The following is a 14,696-nucleotide window of genomic DNA, read 5'->3' on the forward strand; positions in this document are numbered from 1 at the left end:
GGGAAGAGTGAAAGGGGAAGAAAACAGTCCATAGTGTTTACTCAACTATAGCAATATAATCTTTACCCAGACTTCTCTGTCGCCATAGGGCCCCTGAACAAAGCAGTAAATGCAAATATTCCCCTTGGAAATGCAAAACAGTTTTTGAACAAACCCTAGTGTGTTTAGCGCAACCTGGGCTTCACAGATCACGTGGAAGGTGCAGTGTGTTTGTGTATCAGTTAGGATCAGGGAGCGACAAATATTTTAGGGCCTCCACAGGCGAGTTGGGATTTTTGACTGAGTGCAGAAGGTGCCACTCTATCTGGGTAAATTTCCTCCCCTGGATCAGCCCCTGCTCACTCTCCAAGAGACAGAAAGCCTGCACATCAAGACTTCCCTTTTCCCAATGGCTCTGGGTAAAGGTTGGATCGCGCAGAACGGATCTGAGCCTTGAAAAGTACACAGACAGAGCTGAACGAGGAAGTGGGGAAAGAGCACAACTCTTCCAACTTCCTCCTCCAGCTCTATGGGCTATTCAAAAAAGAAGGAACCCAGCCTCGTCATGACCAAGGGGGCAGTGAGGCAGGGGCCCTAGAATGCTTATGGAAGTGAGAGCTGGACCATAAAGAAGGCTGATCGCCAAAGAATTTATGCTTCTGAATTATGGTGCAGGAGGAGGCTCTTGAGAGTCCCATGGACTGCAAGAAGATCAAATCTATCCATTCTGATGGAAATCAGCCCCGAGTGCTCACTGGAAGGACAGATCCTGAAGCTGAGACTTTGGCCACCTCATGAGAAGAGAAGACTCCCTGGAAAAGACCCTGATGTTGGGAAAGATGGAGGGCACAAGGAGAAGAGGACGACAGAGGATGAGATGGTTGGACAGTGTTCTCAAAGCTACCAACATGGGGAGGCAGTGGAAGACAGGAGTGCCTGGTGTGCTCTGGTCCAGGGGGTCACGAAGTGTCGGACATGACTAAACGACTAAACAACAACAACCAGGGGAAGACCCGCTCCTCCCCAGAGTACCATTGCACCCATGGGTGGCATGTTGGCAACTCCAACTATAGGAAAACACTAGACTCTGAGGCTGTGTACACACCATGCATTAAAAGCACACGGCTTCCCCCAGAGAATGCTGGGAAATGTAGTTTACTGCTCACAGAACTACAACTCCCAGCACCCTTAACAAACAACTGTTCTCAGGATTCCAGATCGGGGTGGCGACGGATGTGCTTTAAATACACGGCGCCTTAGAAAGATGGAGATAATGTTGAAAACCCATGAGGTGGAGACAGGGAACCAGGGGAGCCAAAGCCACAACATAGCTCAGTCAGTAAAGCATGAGGCTCTGAATCTCAGAGTTGTGGGTTTGAGCCCCACGTTGGGCAAAAGATTCTTGCATCGCAGGGGGTTGGACTAGATGACCCTCATGGTCCCTTCCATCTCTGATGATTCTATGAAAGTCCAGCCTGATGGGGGTTTTGATGACGTTGCTCAGAAATGCATGAGGAATAACTCGTACAGGCATCCTACCGATAACATGAGCCAGGTTAAACGGTGTTCATGGGAATCACAGTGCCAACATCTGTGAGCAAGGCCTTCTGGAAATTAAAAAAAGCCTACATCTTTCACATTACGCCTTTCCCCCTGCCAGGTGCTGCTGCTGCTGCTCCTTCAGCCTGGACAACACAGTGAGTTGCTTCTATGATGATAGCCAACGTTTTTATGTCGGTTTTGTGTGTGTCTTTAGCTTTGCAAGGAAATTCAGCAGGTGCAACTTTCTCCAACGTCGAGATGCAGCAATGGGGAGGGCTGCACCTGTTGAAATATTGCCTGCCTGAAAGCTGATGTAAAGGTACTGAGGCGATTACAGGAAAGCATTTGACTGCATGACTACATTTGACGAGTGCTAAAATCCTCTTCACTGCAAGGCAGGGCGATGTGGAAAAGTAGCTACCTCTGAACTCACCAGAGGTCAGTGTTCAACCAGCCCTAAATATATATTTTTGGACTACAACTCCCATCATCCCTGACTAAACTGGCCAAGGATGATGGGAGTTGTAGTCCAACAGCACCTGTGGACTCAAAGTCAAATAACACTGGTTTAGATGGACCCTGAAGGGCAAACAGTGCCTTCCGTAGAAGTTCATGTAAAGGTAGTTCAACAGCCATTTTCCATGTTGAGAACCCTGATTTGAGAGGAGGGGAATTTGAGAGGGCACTTAACCCTTTCACCACCAGTAGTCCCCCCCAGCTCCAATATGTCCCTACCCCATGGTTTCCCACCATAGGGTTTCCAGACTGTTTGGAGGAATGAGAACCTAGTGTGAGAAGGGACAAGTGGGGAAACAAAAGAAGTAAGGGCAAGTTAGTCCCAACATCCTAGTGACTAAACTACAAGATGGCCATTAGCAAAGATGGCTTTTGGAAAGGATCAGATAAATTCACGGAGGAATATAGGAATTTTGCCTTATATTGAATCAGACCACGGGTCCATCTTCCTTAGGATTGTCTTCAGTGACCAGCAGTGACTCTCTTAAGATTTCAGACTTTCGCAGGCTTACTTGGAGATGCCTGGAAGTGAACCTTCCTGCTGAACTGCAGCCTCATTCGCAAGCAGAGGATCAGTCTATCAAAGCCCACCAGCCAGGATAGACAGAATAGAGCCTCCATGTTCAAAGGCTGTGTGCTGTTAACTAATACCAATTTCTGGGAAGGAACATAAAGAAGGCTGCTGTTGCCTTCGTGCCTGGACGGTGTGGGTTTCCTTGAGGTTTCCAGCTGGCCCCAGCTATAAATATGATTCTGGGAGACTAATCCAATCCAGCAGGACTCTTTTTGCTTTATTAAAAGTATTTTGATTTTGAAGAAACGGCCTCCTTCCTTGGGTTTAAAGATAGTCATTTTGGCACAGCTTGCTACCAATTTGTTTCTATGCCTGCTTGGTTTCGTCTCTTGCACTTTCTGGGGAATCTGTGTCTTTGTGTGCATGAGGATCTTTTAGTTTCAGATGCAATTCTGTATATTTTATTCACAAACTGAATAATCCATAGTGGAGATTCAGCTTTCCTCATACATGCCTCTTCCCCCTCTGTCTCGCATCTCCAAAACAGGCAAAAATAAAGAATCCATAACTACTACAAAGCCGTCCACAACAAGTGCAGGTAAGTAGAATAACAACCTTTCTCTGGGCTTCTGATGTTGCCTCTTCCTGGCGTGGATTAATCTGATATTAATATCTTCTGAAGCAGGAAGACGAGGAGCTGGTTAATGCCGAATCAGATTATTGATCCATCTAGCTCTAGCTCATGGGTAGGCAAACTAAGGCCCAGGGGCCGGATCCGGCCCAATCGCCTTCTAAATCCGGCCCGGGGACAGTCCGGGAATCAGTGTGTTTTTACATGAGTAGAACATGTCCTTTGATTTAAAATGCATCTCTGGGCTATTTGTGGGGCCTGCCTGGTGTTTTACATGAGTAGAATGTGTGCTTTTATTTAAAATGCATCTCTGGATTATTTGTGGGGCATAGGGATTCGTTCATATTTTTCCCCAAAATATAGTCTGGCCCCCCACAAGGTCTGAGGGACAGTGGACCAGCCCATATATGTCAACTTTCCATTTTCTTGCGAGGAATCCTATTCAGAATAAGGGGATTTCCCTTTAAAAAAGGGAAACGTTGACAGCTATGGACCACCCCCTGCTGAAAAAGTTTGCTGACCCCTGAAATTTCTAGCTCATTAGTATTGAAACTGGTTGGCAGCCACTCTGTTCCGGGGTTTCACGCAATGTACTTCCTCTATACAGAACAGAATCTGGCCCTCCAGATATTGGGAAACTACTGCTCACATCATCCCTGGCCATTGGCCATGCTTGCTGGGGCTGATGGGAGCTATAGTTCACCAACATCTGGAGGGCTGAAGGTTCCCAGCACCTTGTTTACAGGGACTGGCAGCTCTCCAGGACTTTAGACAGACACCTCTCCCTCTGAAGCCTACCTGGAGATGTCAGGGATTGAACCTGGGTCTTTCTGCACGCCTAGCAGGTGTTCTACCAATGAGCTACGACATTTCCCCTAAATTCTGGCCTGAATCGAGGAGCGGATCTGCCACAAACATTAGAAGCTCAATGTTGGAGCTGGTTCAGCTGCAGGTCAGAATAGAGACTCAAAGACGAGTGGTAAAGTTGATTCTTTATTCGTGGAATCAGAATACAAACAGGGAAACCTACGGGCAAGACTGGCCCCAGTAAAGCAGATGCCAGAACGGATGATATGGGTCTCTCACTTTCCCCTAAGTCTCCTTCCCAGCCAGCTGTTTCCCCAGCAGTCTTAAGCTCCATTGGGGAGGGCCTCCCTCTGCTCTTTGCTCTGCAACCTGCAAAGCCCTCCATGCCCTTGGAGGCAAGAGAGAAGAGTTCAGGGAGGCAGGAGAGGATATATTGTTTATTAATATCCTTCCTCACTTGCCTTAGCAAGTTCTATAACTTAGCAGAGTTTTACATCCCCCTTTTAAATGCACAGCAGATAGCTGGTTGCAGGCTTGTTTAAGCCTCTCAATATTAGATTCCTGGTAAGTTCCCTTATATCCCTCTTCAAAGAATAAACATGCCACAATCTTGTGTAAAGTATATAAAAGAAGTTTACTCACATCATCAGTTCACAGTTGGATCCCTGAAGGCAGACTTAGTTACAAAGTATATATATACATGTGGATCTATCCCATATGGAGATAATCCCAGTGTTCTCTGTTGGCTGAGAGCCAACAGATCAATTCTAGCTAAAAGCTGCTCCAACGACGGAGGAGGTCAAAGAGAGAGGGCATGCTGTGTGATGTGCCCTTTTGTTACCTGGACAGGTAAGGTCACACCCACCTCTAGTCACATGCAAAAGGAAGTATGTCCCAGCCTGGAGGAAACCAGAAGTTTTTGACTGGCTGGACTAAACATTCCCCCGCATGTCCACTCTAGGAAAACAAGGAATGTTGTACTTGACTGCTACTTATGTCACACATCCCACAAGAAGGAGAGCTGAATACAGTAGGACTAGGCGGGGCTAACACCCTAAACTAGCTCCCCAACTGCCTTGGTATCCTCCAGATTCTGTTGTTGGACTCCAGTTCCTATCAGCCCCAGCCTGCTCAGCTATTGGTCAGGGTCGATGGGACTTGCAGCCAACAAGTGTCTGGTGGACACCACACTGGGGAAAGGCTTCTCTAACCCCTGCCTTCATTTCGTTGCCACCACAGATCCCTGCAAATACCCCGGGGAAGTCGGTGGAAACTTTGTCGTTGTGTACTGTCCCTTGGATAATGCAAATGTCACAGAAGTTTTCAGAAGACCAGAGGTGATGGACCAGGAACCAGGCTGTGTCAACAGCACCAGCCTTCCCACTCAGTGCCAACAGCATGTGATCCTGGATAAAAACTGTTCCTCACTCACTGACTGCCTTGAGTGCGGAGGTAAGGGCAGAAATCCACACTCCACAGTCCGCGTCAAGACGGAACCCGGGTTCTGCATGCCGAAGGCCATTTGCAAAGCAAATAAGACTGATGAAAGGACCCTCCTTTAAAAAAATAAATAAAATAAATTTAAACATATCAGTGTAGTATAGTATCAAAATATTTTCTTTCACTTGAAGAATATGTAGCTGCATTGTTTTATACTTTCTGGGTGTCCAATGTTCATAAAAAGGTAAAGGGACCCCTGACCATTAGGTCCAGTAATGGCCGACTCTGGGGTTGCGGCGCTCATCTCGCTTTACTGGCTGAGGGAGCCAGCGTACAGCTTCCGGGTCATGTGGCCAGCATGACTAAGCCGCTTCTAGCGAACCAGAGCACCACACGGAAACACCATTTACCTTCCCGCCAGAGCGGTACTTATTTATCTACTTGCACTTTGACGTGCTTTTGAACTGCTAGGTTGGCAGGAGCAGGGACCGAGCAATGGGAGCTCACCCTATCACGGGGATTTGAACCGCTGACCTTCTGATCGGCAAGTCCTAGGCTCTGTGGTTTAACCCACAGCGCCACCCACGTCACTGTCCTATGTTCATATTACGAAGTAAAATCATAGAATCATAGGATCATCATTCTAGTCCATCCCCCCTGCAATGCAGGAATGTTTTTGCCCAACTTAGACTCGATTAAGAGTCCAATGCTCTACCAACTGAGCTATTCCATCTTAAGTCATAAATCAAGCACTGCTGCAAGTTGTTTCCTTTTGTTTTCCAGTGTATTTTTTGTCAACTAAAAAATCTGTATGGCACGAGCAAATATATATTCTCAAAGTGTGGGCTGGGGGTGGGGGGTGGGAAGAGTTTGAGAGCCACTGACTTAGAATCCCCTGGCCCCACCATTTCTTCTTTCTCCACATCCATCACTTTCCAAACTGCAGACACCCCATTTCTTCTTTTTTCTTTTAAGTGGATTTGTTGTGCTAGGGCAACGGAGTGCTTCAATCTACTTTCTTTCTGCAAACCAAAAGTTTGAGGCTGCGTTTGTGTCCCTCCTGCAAAATAGCAGCAGTCCAAAGGCCCCCCTAGAGCAGGCCCCAGTGTTAGGTGCAATGAATTTGGGGCTGGTCTCCCTATAAGGAGTGGTCTGTGGGGCTGAAGTGCTCATTGATTGCTCATTCTCTACTTCTGCTTCTGAACAGAGCCATGCCCTGTGCAAAAACTCACTCAAAGGGACCAGACCAACCATTCTGTAACTCTTCACTGGCAAATCTCCAACGACTGCTGCTACAAGACGCACAGAGGCAGCGCTATGACAGTCCTTAAAGCCAGCATCAGTAACTGCACAGCCAACATCCCAAAACTGTCGCCTGGGCAGAACTACAACATGACAGTGTTCAGAAAACTGGATGGATGGTGCAGCAAGGAATCATCCATCACTGCCTTCACCTGTGAGTCTCGCCATTACCTTGTGGGAAATTGCAGTCAAACACAGCAAGCAAGCTTAGGGCTAGTTAATGCATGAAGGGGTTAAAACCACAGAATTGTACTAGACTCAGCCAGGTCACGCCCCCTCAGCTCTTAGAAGAAAGTTAAGTTTCCTCTTTTCTTCTGTCTTTTTCACCATGTGAGATAGGAGGCACCTGAGCTTGCTCGCTACAAGCTCAGACCGCATGCTTAGAGCCATTTCGCTATATTTTGTATCCCAAGATTTCTGCCTGTGTTTACTTTTGCTGCTGCATGGATAAATGCATGAACATTTGGAACTTTGTAAGTAAAGCATTTTTAAACTTACTAAGGTGCGAGGTCAGTTCAGTGCTCAGAGGGGTAGAAATGGGAAGCTCTGGTGGCAGACTAAACAGGCTATTCAAAGGTTTAACAGCCTAAATCCCCATGCTACACTGCTGCTTGCTTTTGTGACTTTTAAAAACACTGCTGGGGGTTCTCTCTTGCTGGAGAGTGTGTTTAGCTCCGCACTTTGGATCCAGGGATCCAGCCAATTCTTTTATTAATTACCCCACACAGGTGATCTATATCTATTTCCCCCCACTCTGCGAGTAGCAGCTGAAACCAGGTCTTTGGACAGCAGGGTGGGCAACCCCCGGACCTCCATTTGTTGTTGGACTATAGATCCTATCATCCCTGCCTATTGGCCATGCTGGCTGGGGCTGATGGGTGCTGGAGTCTTGATGGGCTATGGGTTTCCCCTCCCTTCTCTGCAAGGCACTGTATGTTAGCCGAGGTGTGTGTGGCGATGTCCGGAGCACTGAGGAATAGAGAACAAGTTATTATCTTGTGTTCTGATAGTGCAGCCTGGTTAAATTTTCTCCTAACTAGCTTGGTTGTGTGCATGCTCATATTGATCCATAAATATGTGTGTGTGTGTGTGTGTGTGTGTGTGTGTGTGTGTGTGGTTAGCTATGCAGCATATTTCATTTTATTTAAGCTATGCCCTGCCTTCCCGTTCATCAGGATCCGCGGGGTAACTTAGCAGCAATATAAAAGCAAGCTTTTAAATGTAATTAAACGGCAGTCAGTATTTCAGCACAGCAGCAGTAAACCAGCAGAGTTGGTTAATTGAAGGTAAATAGTTGAGCTCTTATCCCAAGCTTTACTCGCTACCTGAACTCCAGCAGCGGAAAGAACTGTGAGCCTCCTTCGGAACAAAGTCCCACAAACTAGGTAGGCACTGCTGCCGGGGTGCCCCTGTTGTACATAGCCAGTGTTGCATAACGCAACAAATAGCAGAGGCTCTGCTCAGGTAGTCGTGAAATGATGGTACTGCCATTTCAGTAGCCAAGAGCAGGTGATTCACAGGTGTGGAGGCAAGGTATTGGGAAACTGGAAGGTAGGGTGTGTGTGTGTAGCATCATGGAAAGGATGTGGCATGTGGGAACCCTGGACAGGAGCTCTCCACACTGTCCTTTTCTTCCAGGACCCGCTTATGCCTGCTGCCTGTAGGTCTGCTCGTATCAAAGAGCCTAGAGGGTCCTTCTGTTTCTCCAATCCAGGCCCTTCACCTGTCCCATACATCAATATACAGAATCACACGGTGGACGCGCTGCAGATTGAATGGGCGCCGCCCAAGGACCCTCATGCCAGCCTCTATAGATACAAGGTCTGCTTGCCAGGGTGCCACAACACCACCGGAAGCTTGCTTTGGGTGCGCAACCTGACAGCAGGCAAAACGTACAACATTGAGGTCTTTGCCGTTTCTGCCAACAACGTCTCCAGCATCGGGAGCACCAAACAGGCCACCACAGGTAGGCTGAGGCCAGGGGAGAAAGGGAAGCAGCAGCCAGGACCCTGAGAACTTTCCCCTGCCCCTAGTAGATGGAGTCACATAGAAATCACTCCCAAGCTCCCATATCAGCACCACAGACCTCAGCGAGGATGCGGTGGCTTGCGGAAGAGGGAGGGGAAACCTGTAGTTCCTCAAGACTCCAACTCCCATCAGCCATGAGCACACCATCCCATACCCTCCAACATTTCTCCAATGAAAATAGGGACATCCTATTCCATTATTATTATTATTATTATTATTATTATTATTATTATTGTTATTTTATTATTATTGATACCGCACCCATCTGACTGGGTTGCCTCAGCCACTCTGGGTGGCTTCCAACTTATATAAAAGCATAATTAAACATTATTATTATTTTTAACTTCCCTATACCTGAAGGGGTACCTTCAGGTGTCTTCTAAAGGTTGTATAGTTACTTATCTCCTTGGCTTGGAGGTCGCATAACTCCATTGCCCTCCAACACCTTTCCAATGAAAACAGGGACATCCTAAGGAAATGCAGGACATTCTGGGATCAAATCAGAAACTGGGACAGCTTCTGTTAATCTTGTGGGGATATTTGGAGGGTCTGTCATCAGGACCAGCTTCAGGCCTGAGAGGGATTTGTGGGCCCCCAACTCTCTAATTTCCCACAGCAACGCTGTGTCAGAGTCACAGTGGGGAATTAAAATGGCCACCGTTCAAACTGGAAGGTAGGGTGTGTGTGTGTAGCATCATGGAAAGGATGTGGCATGTGGGAACCCTGGACAGGAGCTCTCCACACTGTCCTTTTCTTCCAGGACCCGCTTATGCCTGCTGCCTGTAGGTCTGCTCGTATCAAAGAGCCTAGAGGGTCCTTCTGTTTCTCCAATCCAGGCCCTTCACCTGTCCCATACATCAATATACAGAATCACACGGTGGACGCGCTGCAGATTGAATGGGCGCCGCCCAAGGACCAGTAATAGGATGTTGCGGGACAGCACAGTAATAGGGTGTTGCGGGAACTCTAGACGGCAGCTCCCAGACCCAGTCATTCAATGGTCAAAACACTAGTCAAAGGGGCAGGGATCAGGATTGGGCCCAGCCGGGGCACCAGTGTCCTAGCAGCTACCTGAGGGTGCCCCCATTTTGAGACGAGGTGAGAGTATCGTAGGCTTTGGCTTGGAGGGATGTGCTGCTCGGATTAAGGACGCTGGGCTCCCAACATCTGCAAGGCCAGCAGGGGTTGCAGTGGTGTGTTAAGTGAGCCTGCTCTTTCCCCCAGCTCCAAATGCTCCCGAGAATATAAGCGTATCGCAGTGCGAGACCAACAGCATCCCTGTTTCCTGGGATCGGCCCAAAGACCGCAATGCCGCACACTATTCGTACAGGGTGAGCTGGTACGGCGGAAAAGGCGCAAACCTGTTGGGGAACAAATCGGTTGGAGTCGATTGCCTCAGCTACAACATCACACGACTCCAGCCAGGGATCCTGTACTCAGTGAAGCTGGCCTCGGAGATCAGCGGGGTTAAGAGCAAAGAAGCCAGCAAATGGGCTCTGACATGTGAGTGCAACTGTCATGGGCTGGGGGGGGGGCAATGTGGCTTGGACTTTGGGCAGTGTGGTGTAGTGGTTGGAGGGTTGGACTAGGGGTGGGGAGAACCAGGTTCAGATCTCCACTCAGCCATGAAACTCACTGGGAGACATTGAGCTAGTTGTGGTCACTCCACCTAGCTTTACCTTTCAGGCAAGGGTGGATCAGCTCTGTTGCTTAGAGCCTGGTGCTGATAAGACCAAGGTTCCAGGTTCGATCCCTGTATGGGACAGCTGCATATTCCTGCATTCCAGGGGGTTGGACTAGATGACCCTCAGGGTCCCTTCCAACTCTACCTTTCTGTGATCTGCTGTGAAACTAGCAAAGCTTAAGCTTCAGGGCCCGTAATCCTATAGACGCCCCAGAAGCGACTTTAGTTCACAGTGCTTAAAACTTTTTGGGGTCTAGAACAGTGTTTCCCAACCGGTGTTCCGCGGCACACTACTGTGCCGTGAGACATTGGCTGGTGTGCCGTGGGAGGGAGGCGGGTGAGTCGGGCGGTGAGAGGCGGCGGCGGCGAGGATCCGCGTCGAGCCGGGGGCGGCTCCGCGGTGGTGGTGCCGAGCGGCGGGGCAGCGCGTGCAAAAGGGAGGAGCGCGAGACAGCGGAGGAGGAGGAGGCCGGCATGTCCGGGCAGCAGCAGCAACAACAGCAGCAGCAACTCCCGGCGACGGCTCCTCAAGCCCCGCCGCCGCCCCCTCCTCCGCCCGCTATCGCCGCCACCACCACAACAGCTGCCGCCGCCTCAGTTGCCGCCGTCCCTCAGTCCCTCGCTCTGCTGCCTCCTCCCACCCCCAAAGCTTGGAGGTTCCCTGGCAAGGGGGAGGGAAAAAACTTTCACTTTCGTGCGTCCCTCCCGGCGTGACGCTGCGCGCTGACGTCACGGGGCTGTGCCGCGGTGGTGTGCCGCGAGATTTTTTTCATTAAACAGGTGTGCCGTTGCCCAAAAAAGTTTGGGAAACACTGGTCTAGAACACCCAGTATGAGTTGCAATTTGATTAATTTTTTTGTTGAATATATTTCAACAACCCCAAAGATCAAGAGACGGTAGCATAGATGTTGTGGTGTGGCAACCTGCTGTGGAACAGCCCCATTGAAGAGGATAACAGAGGTTACCTAGACGTTGTTGCGAAGGGGCCCCCATGACAGTTCAGTCCGCCATGGCTTACAAGGTTGTTGTCAGTGCTTTTTTTCTTAAAAATTTTAAGAAATTCTACACTTAGTGTAGAAGCAGCTGGAGAAAAGAGGTCCCAGGTCCAAGGAGAGTGACATTTTATGAGCATGCATTAAGGGAGAAGCTGTGTCTAGTCTTTGAAAGACACCTCTGTAAATGGGGGGCGTGGAGTGGCTGCTGTTGGGCAATGTCTTTATAAGGACCAACCCAAATGTCAGAAAATAGTGTAAGCTTCTGAGTTCAACAGGACTCTTCATCAGGCTGGATGACGCAGGGGTGGCATTACCTAACTGTGGGTGGGGGGCAGTTCTCCCCTCCTGTAGACTAACACGACAACCTCTGCTTTCTTTGTGACTTGGCTCTCTTGACAAATCTTGCCTCCTCCTTTCAGGCCCCTTGCCCCCTACAGATTTCAGGGTCCGCAATAGCAGCCAGACAGAAATTGAATTATCCTGGAGGAAGCCGAGCTCAGCTTTCAGCAGCTTTCTGCTCCAGTGGAAGAACCAGAACGAGTCCAACCACAAAGAAATGCGTCTTGGCACTTCCACGGAGATGACTTTGAGAGGTCTCACTCCAAGCTCCAACTACACCTTCACTTTGCTGAGTGTAGCGGAAGGAGAAAACAAGACCGCGTACAGCGTTGGCGTTCTGCAAGAAGGGGCTACAAGTACTTACAGATTTCTTTGGGGGAGGCAGAAAATGGAGTGGTCCCATCCTCTCAAAAGCGGGGTTTGGCATGCAAGAAAGCATCAACTTTCATGGCAGGAGTTCCACAGGCAGCGGGGCTCAACGGGGAGCTACACACACACACACAAACACACACACACACTGTGAAATGATTGAGTGGCCTATGCTACAAATTAGTAGAGGGAAGGTCTAACCCAACCACACATAGATGTTGAGCCTCACCTCCACACACACCCCACCCCCAGTCGCTTGTTGCTGAATCAGGCTATTGGTCCATCTTACCCAATAATGGTGGCTGGTGCTCACTAGTGGGCAGAAGGCAGGGAGCCCAACACCAGGGGGCGCCAGAGAGGAGGTGGAGGGTTTGCCAAGGGGGACCAAACTATGATTCATTGCCTCTACCTCTCTCTGGCTCTCTGGCTTCTGCCTCTGCTTCTGCTTCTGCACCTGCCACTATTCCTCTGCATCCAACCAGTCCGTGACATACAGTTCCTAGAGCAGTTTAGCAATCACTACCTCCATCCAGTTGTGTGAATGTCACCTGATGTCAGGCTTTGGGGAATAGGATCCCCAAGATCAAAAGAAAGAGCGCCTTACCAATTAGTTTCTTTAATAATCACACTGAGAGACAAAGGAATGCATATTTCTCTAAAAATGTGGCAGTGCTCCCAGTAAGGATTCACTCCTTCCGTCCCCATTAATCGACATCACTACTACATCGGGTAATCTGAGCTTGTTGCCACTGAGCTCTCTGTTCTATCACTCTCAAATCCCATCTAAGGGGTGGGGGGGCAGGAATGCTTTCCAAGGACACTAAATCGGCCAGCTCTCTCTCTCTCTCCTGGTGTTTCCTCTTCTAGTTGTGCCTCACCCAGTGTTTCCCAGCTTTCCCCCTTTGGACTATGCCTCTCTGCCAACCACTGTTCTAAATCTATGCTGTCCTCCTGCCCATGGGAAGGTTCAGGAGAAGGGCGTCCAGTCCCTGACACCTGAAGTGGAGGAAGCTAACAGGCACTGCCATCCCCTAGACTGGTGGTAAGCAGGTGATGCATTCCTTGGCGTCCGGATCTGCTGCCCCTGTAGATCCTGCTGTCCAGGGTCAGCATAACAACATCAACAACAATTATCATCCTATACAGTGGTGCCTCGCAAGACGAAAAGAATCCGTTCTGTGATTCTCTTCGTCTAGTGGTTTTTTCGTCTTGCGAAGCAAGCCCATTGACGGATTAGCGGATTAGCGCTATTAGCGCTATTAGCGGCTTTTAGCGGCTTATCTGCTGATCGGATCAGCTGATGAGCGGCTTAGCGGCTTAGAAAAAGGGGGGAGGGGAAAAAACCAGCAGGAACTTGCAAGACATTGTCGTCTTACGAAGCAGGCCCATAGGAAATTTGTTTTGCGAAGCACCTCCAAAACGGAAAACTCTTTCGTCTAGCGAGTTTTCTGTCTTGTGAGGCATTCGTCTTGCGGGGCACCACTGTATTTAAATGGGTACCTACTGAGAAGGTCCATAAAAAAGCAACTGTACCAAAAAGAATTACTGTGAAAATAAGAATTATTCAAGGGAGGCGGCTCACCAGCCTTTGTCCTTGCCCAGGGCACCATATTATCAAAGTCTGCCCCTGCCAAGGTGGTTGCCTCATTTTGTCTCATGGGTGGCCTGCCCTGTCTTTGGCAGATGTGGCCGGGGAAACCTAGCCAGATGGGCGGGGTATAAAGAATAAAATTGGGAACTTCATCCATTTCACTGAGAGGTCCTATTGAAAAAAGGATGGGATTCACATGTTTGTGGGCATGCAATATATATATTTAAAAGACAACAACACCACAGTACTCTCTGCTTCCCACCTGCACAGAGCCAGACCATGTGAATAATTTGAAGTGTGATTCCTCCATGTGGGGCGACCGTCTGGTATTGTCCTGGACATGCCCAGCCAGCGAGGTCAGTAAATTGCAGGTCTGTCTGTCAGACCAGCTTGTCCAGGAATGGACCATCTGCAAAGAGGAGACGGAGATTGACAACCTGCAACCCGCCTGGAGCTACTTGGTCCAAGTGCAGACGTTCTGGTATGAGCAGGAGGCAGCGTCCGCCCAGAAAATGTGCACCACCAGCCACGCAGGTGAGACACACCTGAGCAAGCCTTTCAGTAGGCAGGCTGGGGGCGAAGCGTGCTGTTTAAAAACGCTTCTCTTTCTGAAGGACAGCACCCTTGGCGAACAAGTAACCAAACAATTAAACCCCTGTGTTGCAAACAATTGTCAGTAATATCCAAGGCAACACAATGACCAAGTACAACAATGCAATATCAATATAAACACTTTATAAAATCTATACAGAACATTGAACAATATGAAATATATGAAACTCTCTGCAAAACCAAATAAACAGAAATCTTATAAATCTCTGAAAGTCCCAAAATGTGCACTCTTGGTGGATTCTCTTGAAAACATAGAACCATTGCATTGTTGTACTTGGTCATCGTGTTGCCTTGGATATTACTGACCCTTGGCGAACAGGCACAGAGCAGCCTGGGGTGAGGGGTGC

General features: G+C 48.9%; 1 protein-coding gene across 3 annotated transcripts in view; it reads left to right on the forward strand.

The window, feature by feature from the left end:
- PTPRH (protein tyrosine phosphatase receptor type H) overlaps positions 1 to 14,696 on the forward strand; it is a 38,661-nt gene that overhangs the window by 11,594 nt on the left and 12,371 nt on the right. For all 3 annotated transcript variants that reach the window (XM_082196910.1, XM_082196911.1, XM_082196912.1), the window contains exons 2-9: positions 1,640 to 1,676; positions 3,099 to 3,149; positions 5,229 to 5,441; positions 6,637 to 6,885; positions 8,446 to 8,697; positions 9,984 to 10,262; positions 11,858 to 12,133; positions 14,008 to 14,271. In XM_082196910.1, the coding sequence (XP_082053036.1) occupies positions 1,640 to 1,676; positions 3,099 to 3,149; positions 5,229 to 5,441; positions 6,637 to 6,885; positions 8,446 to 8,697; positions 9,984 to 10,262; positions 11,858 to 12,133; positions 14,008 to 14,271 (1,621 nt within the window). The remainder of the gene's footprint in view (positions 1 to 1,639; positions 1,677 to 3,098; positions 3,150 to 5,228; positions 5,442 to 6,636; positions 6,886 to 8,445; positions 8,698 to 9,983; positions 10,263 to 11,857; positions 12,134 to 14,007; positions 14,272 to 14,696) is intronic.

The sequence above is a fragment of the Podarcis vaucheri genome (genome assembly GCF_965113315.1).
Source record: "Podarcis vaucheri genome assembly, chromosome: 13".
Taxonomy (NCBI): Eukaryota; Metazoa; Chordata; class Lepidosauria; order Squamata; family Lacertidae; genus Podarcis; species Podarcis vaucheri.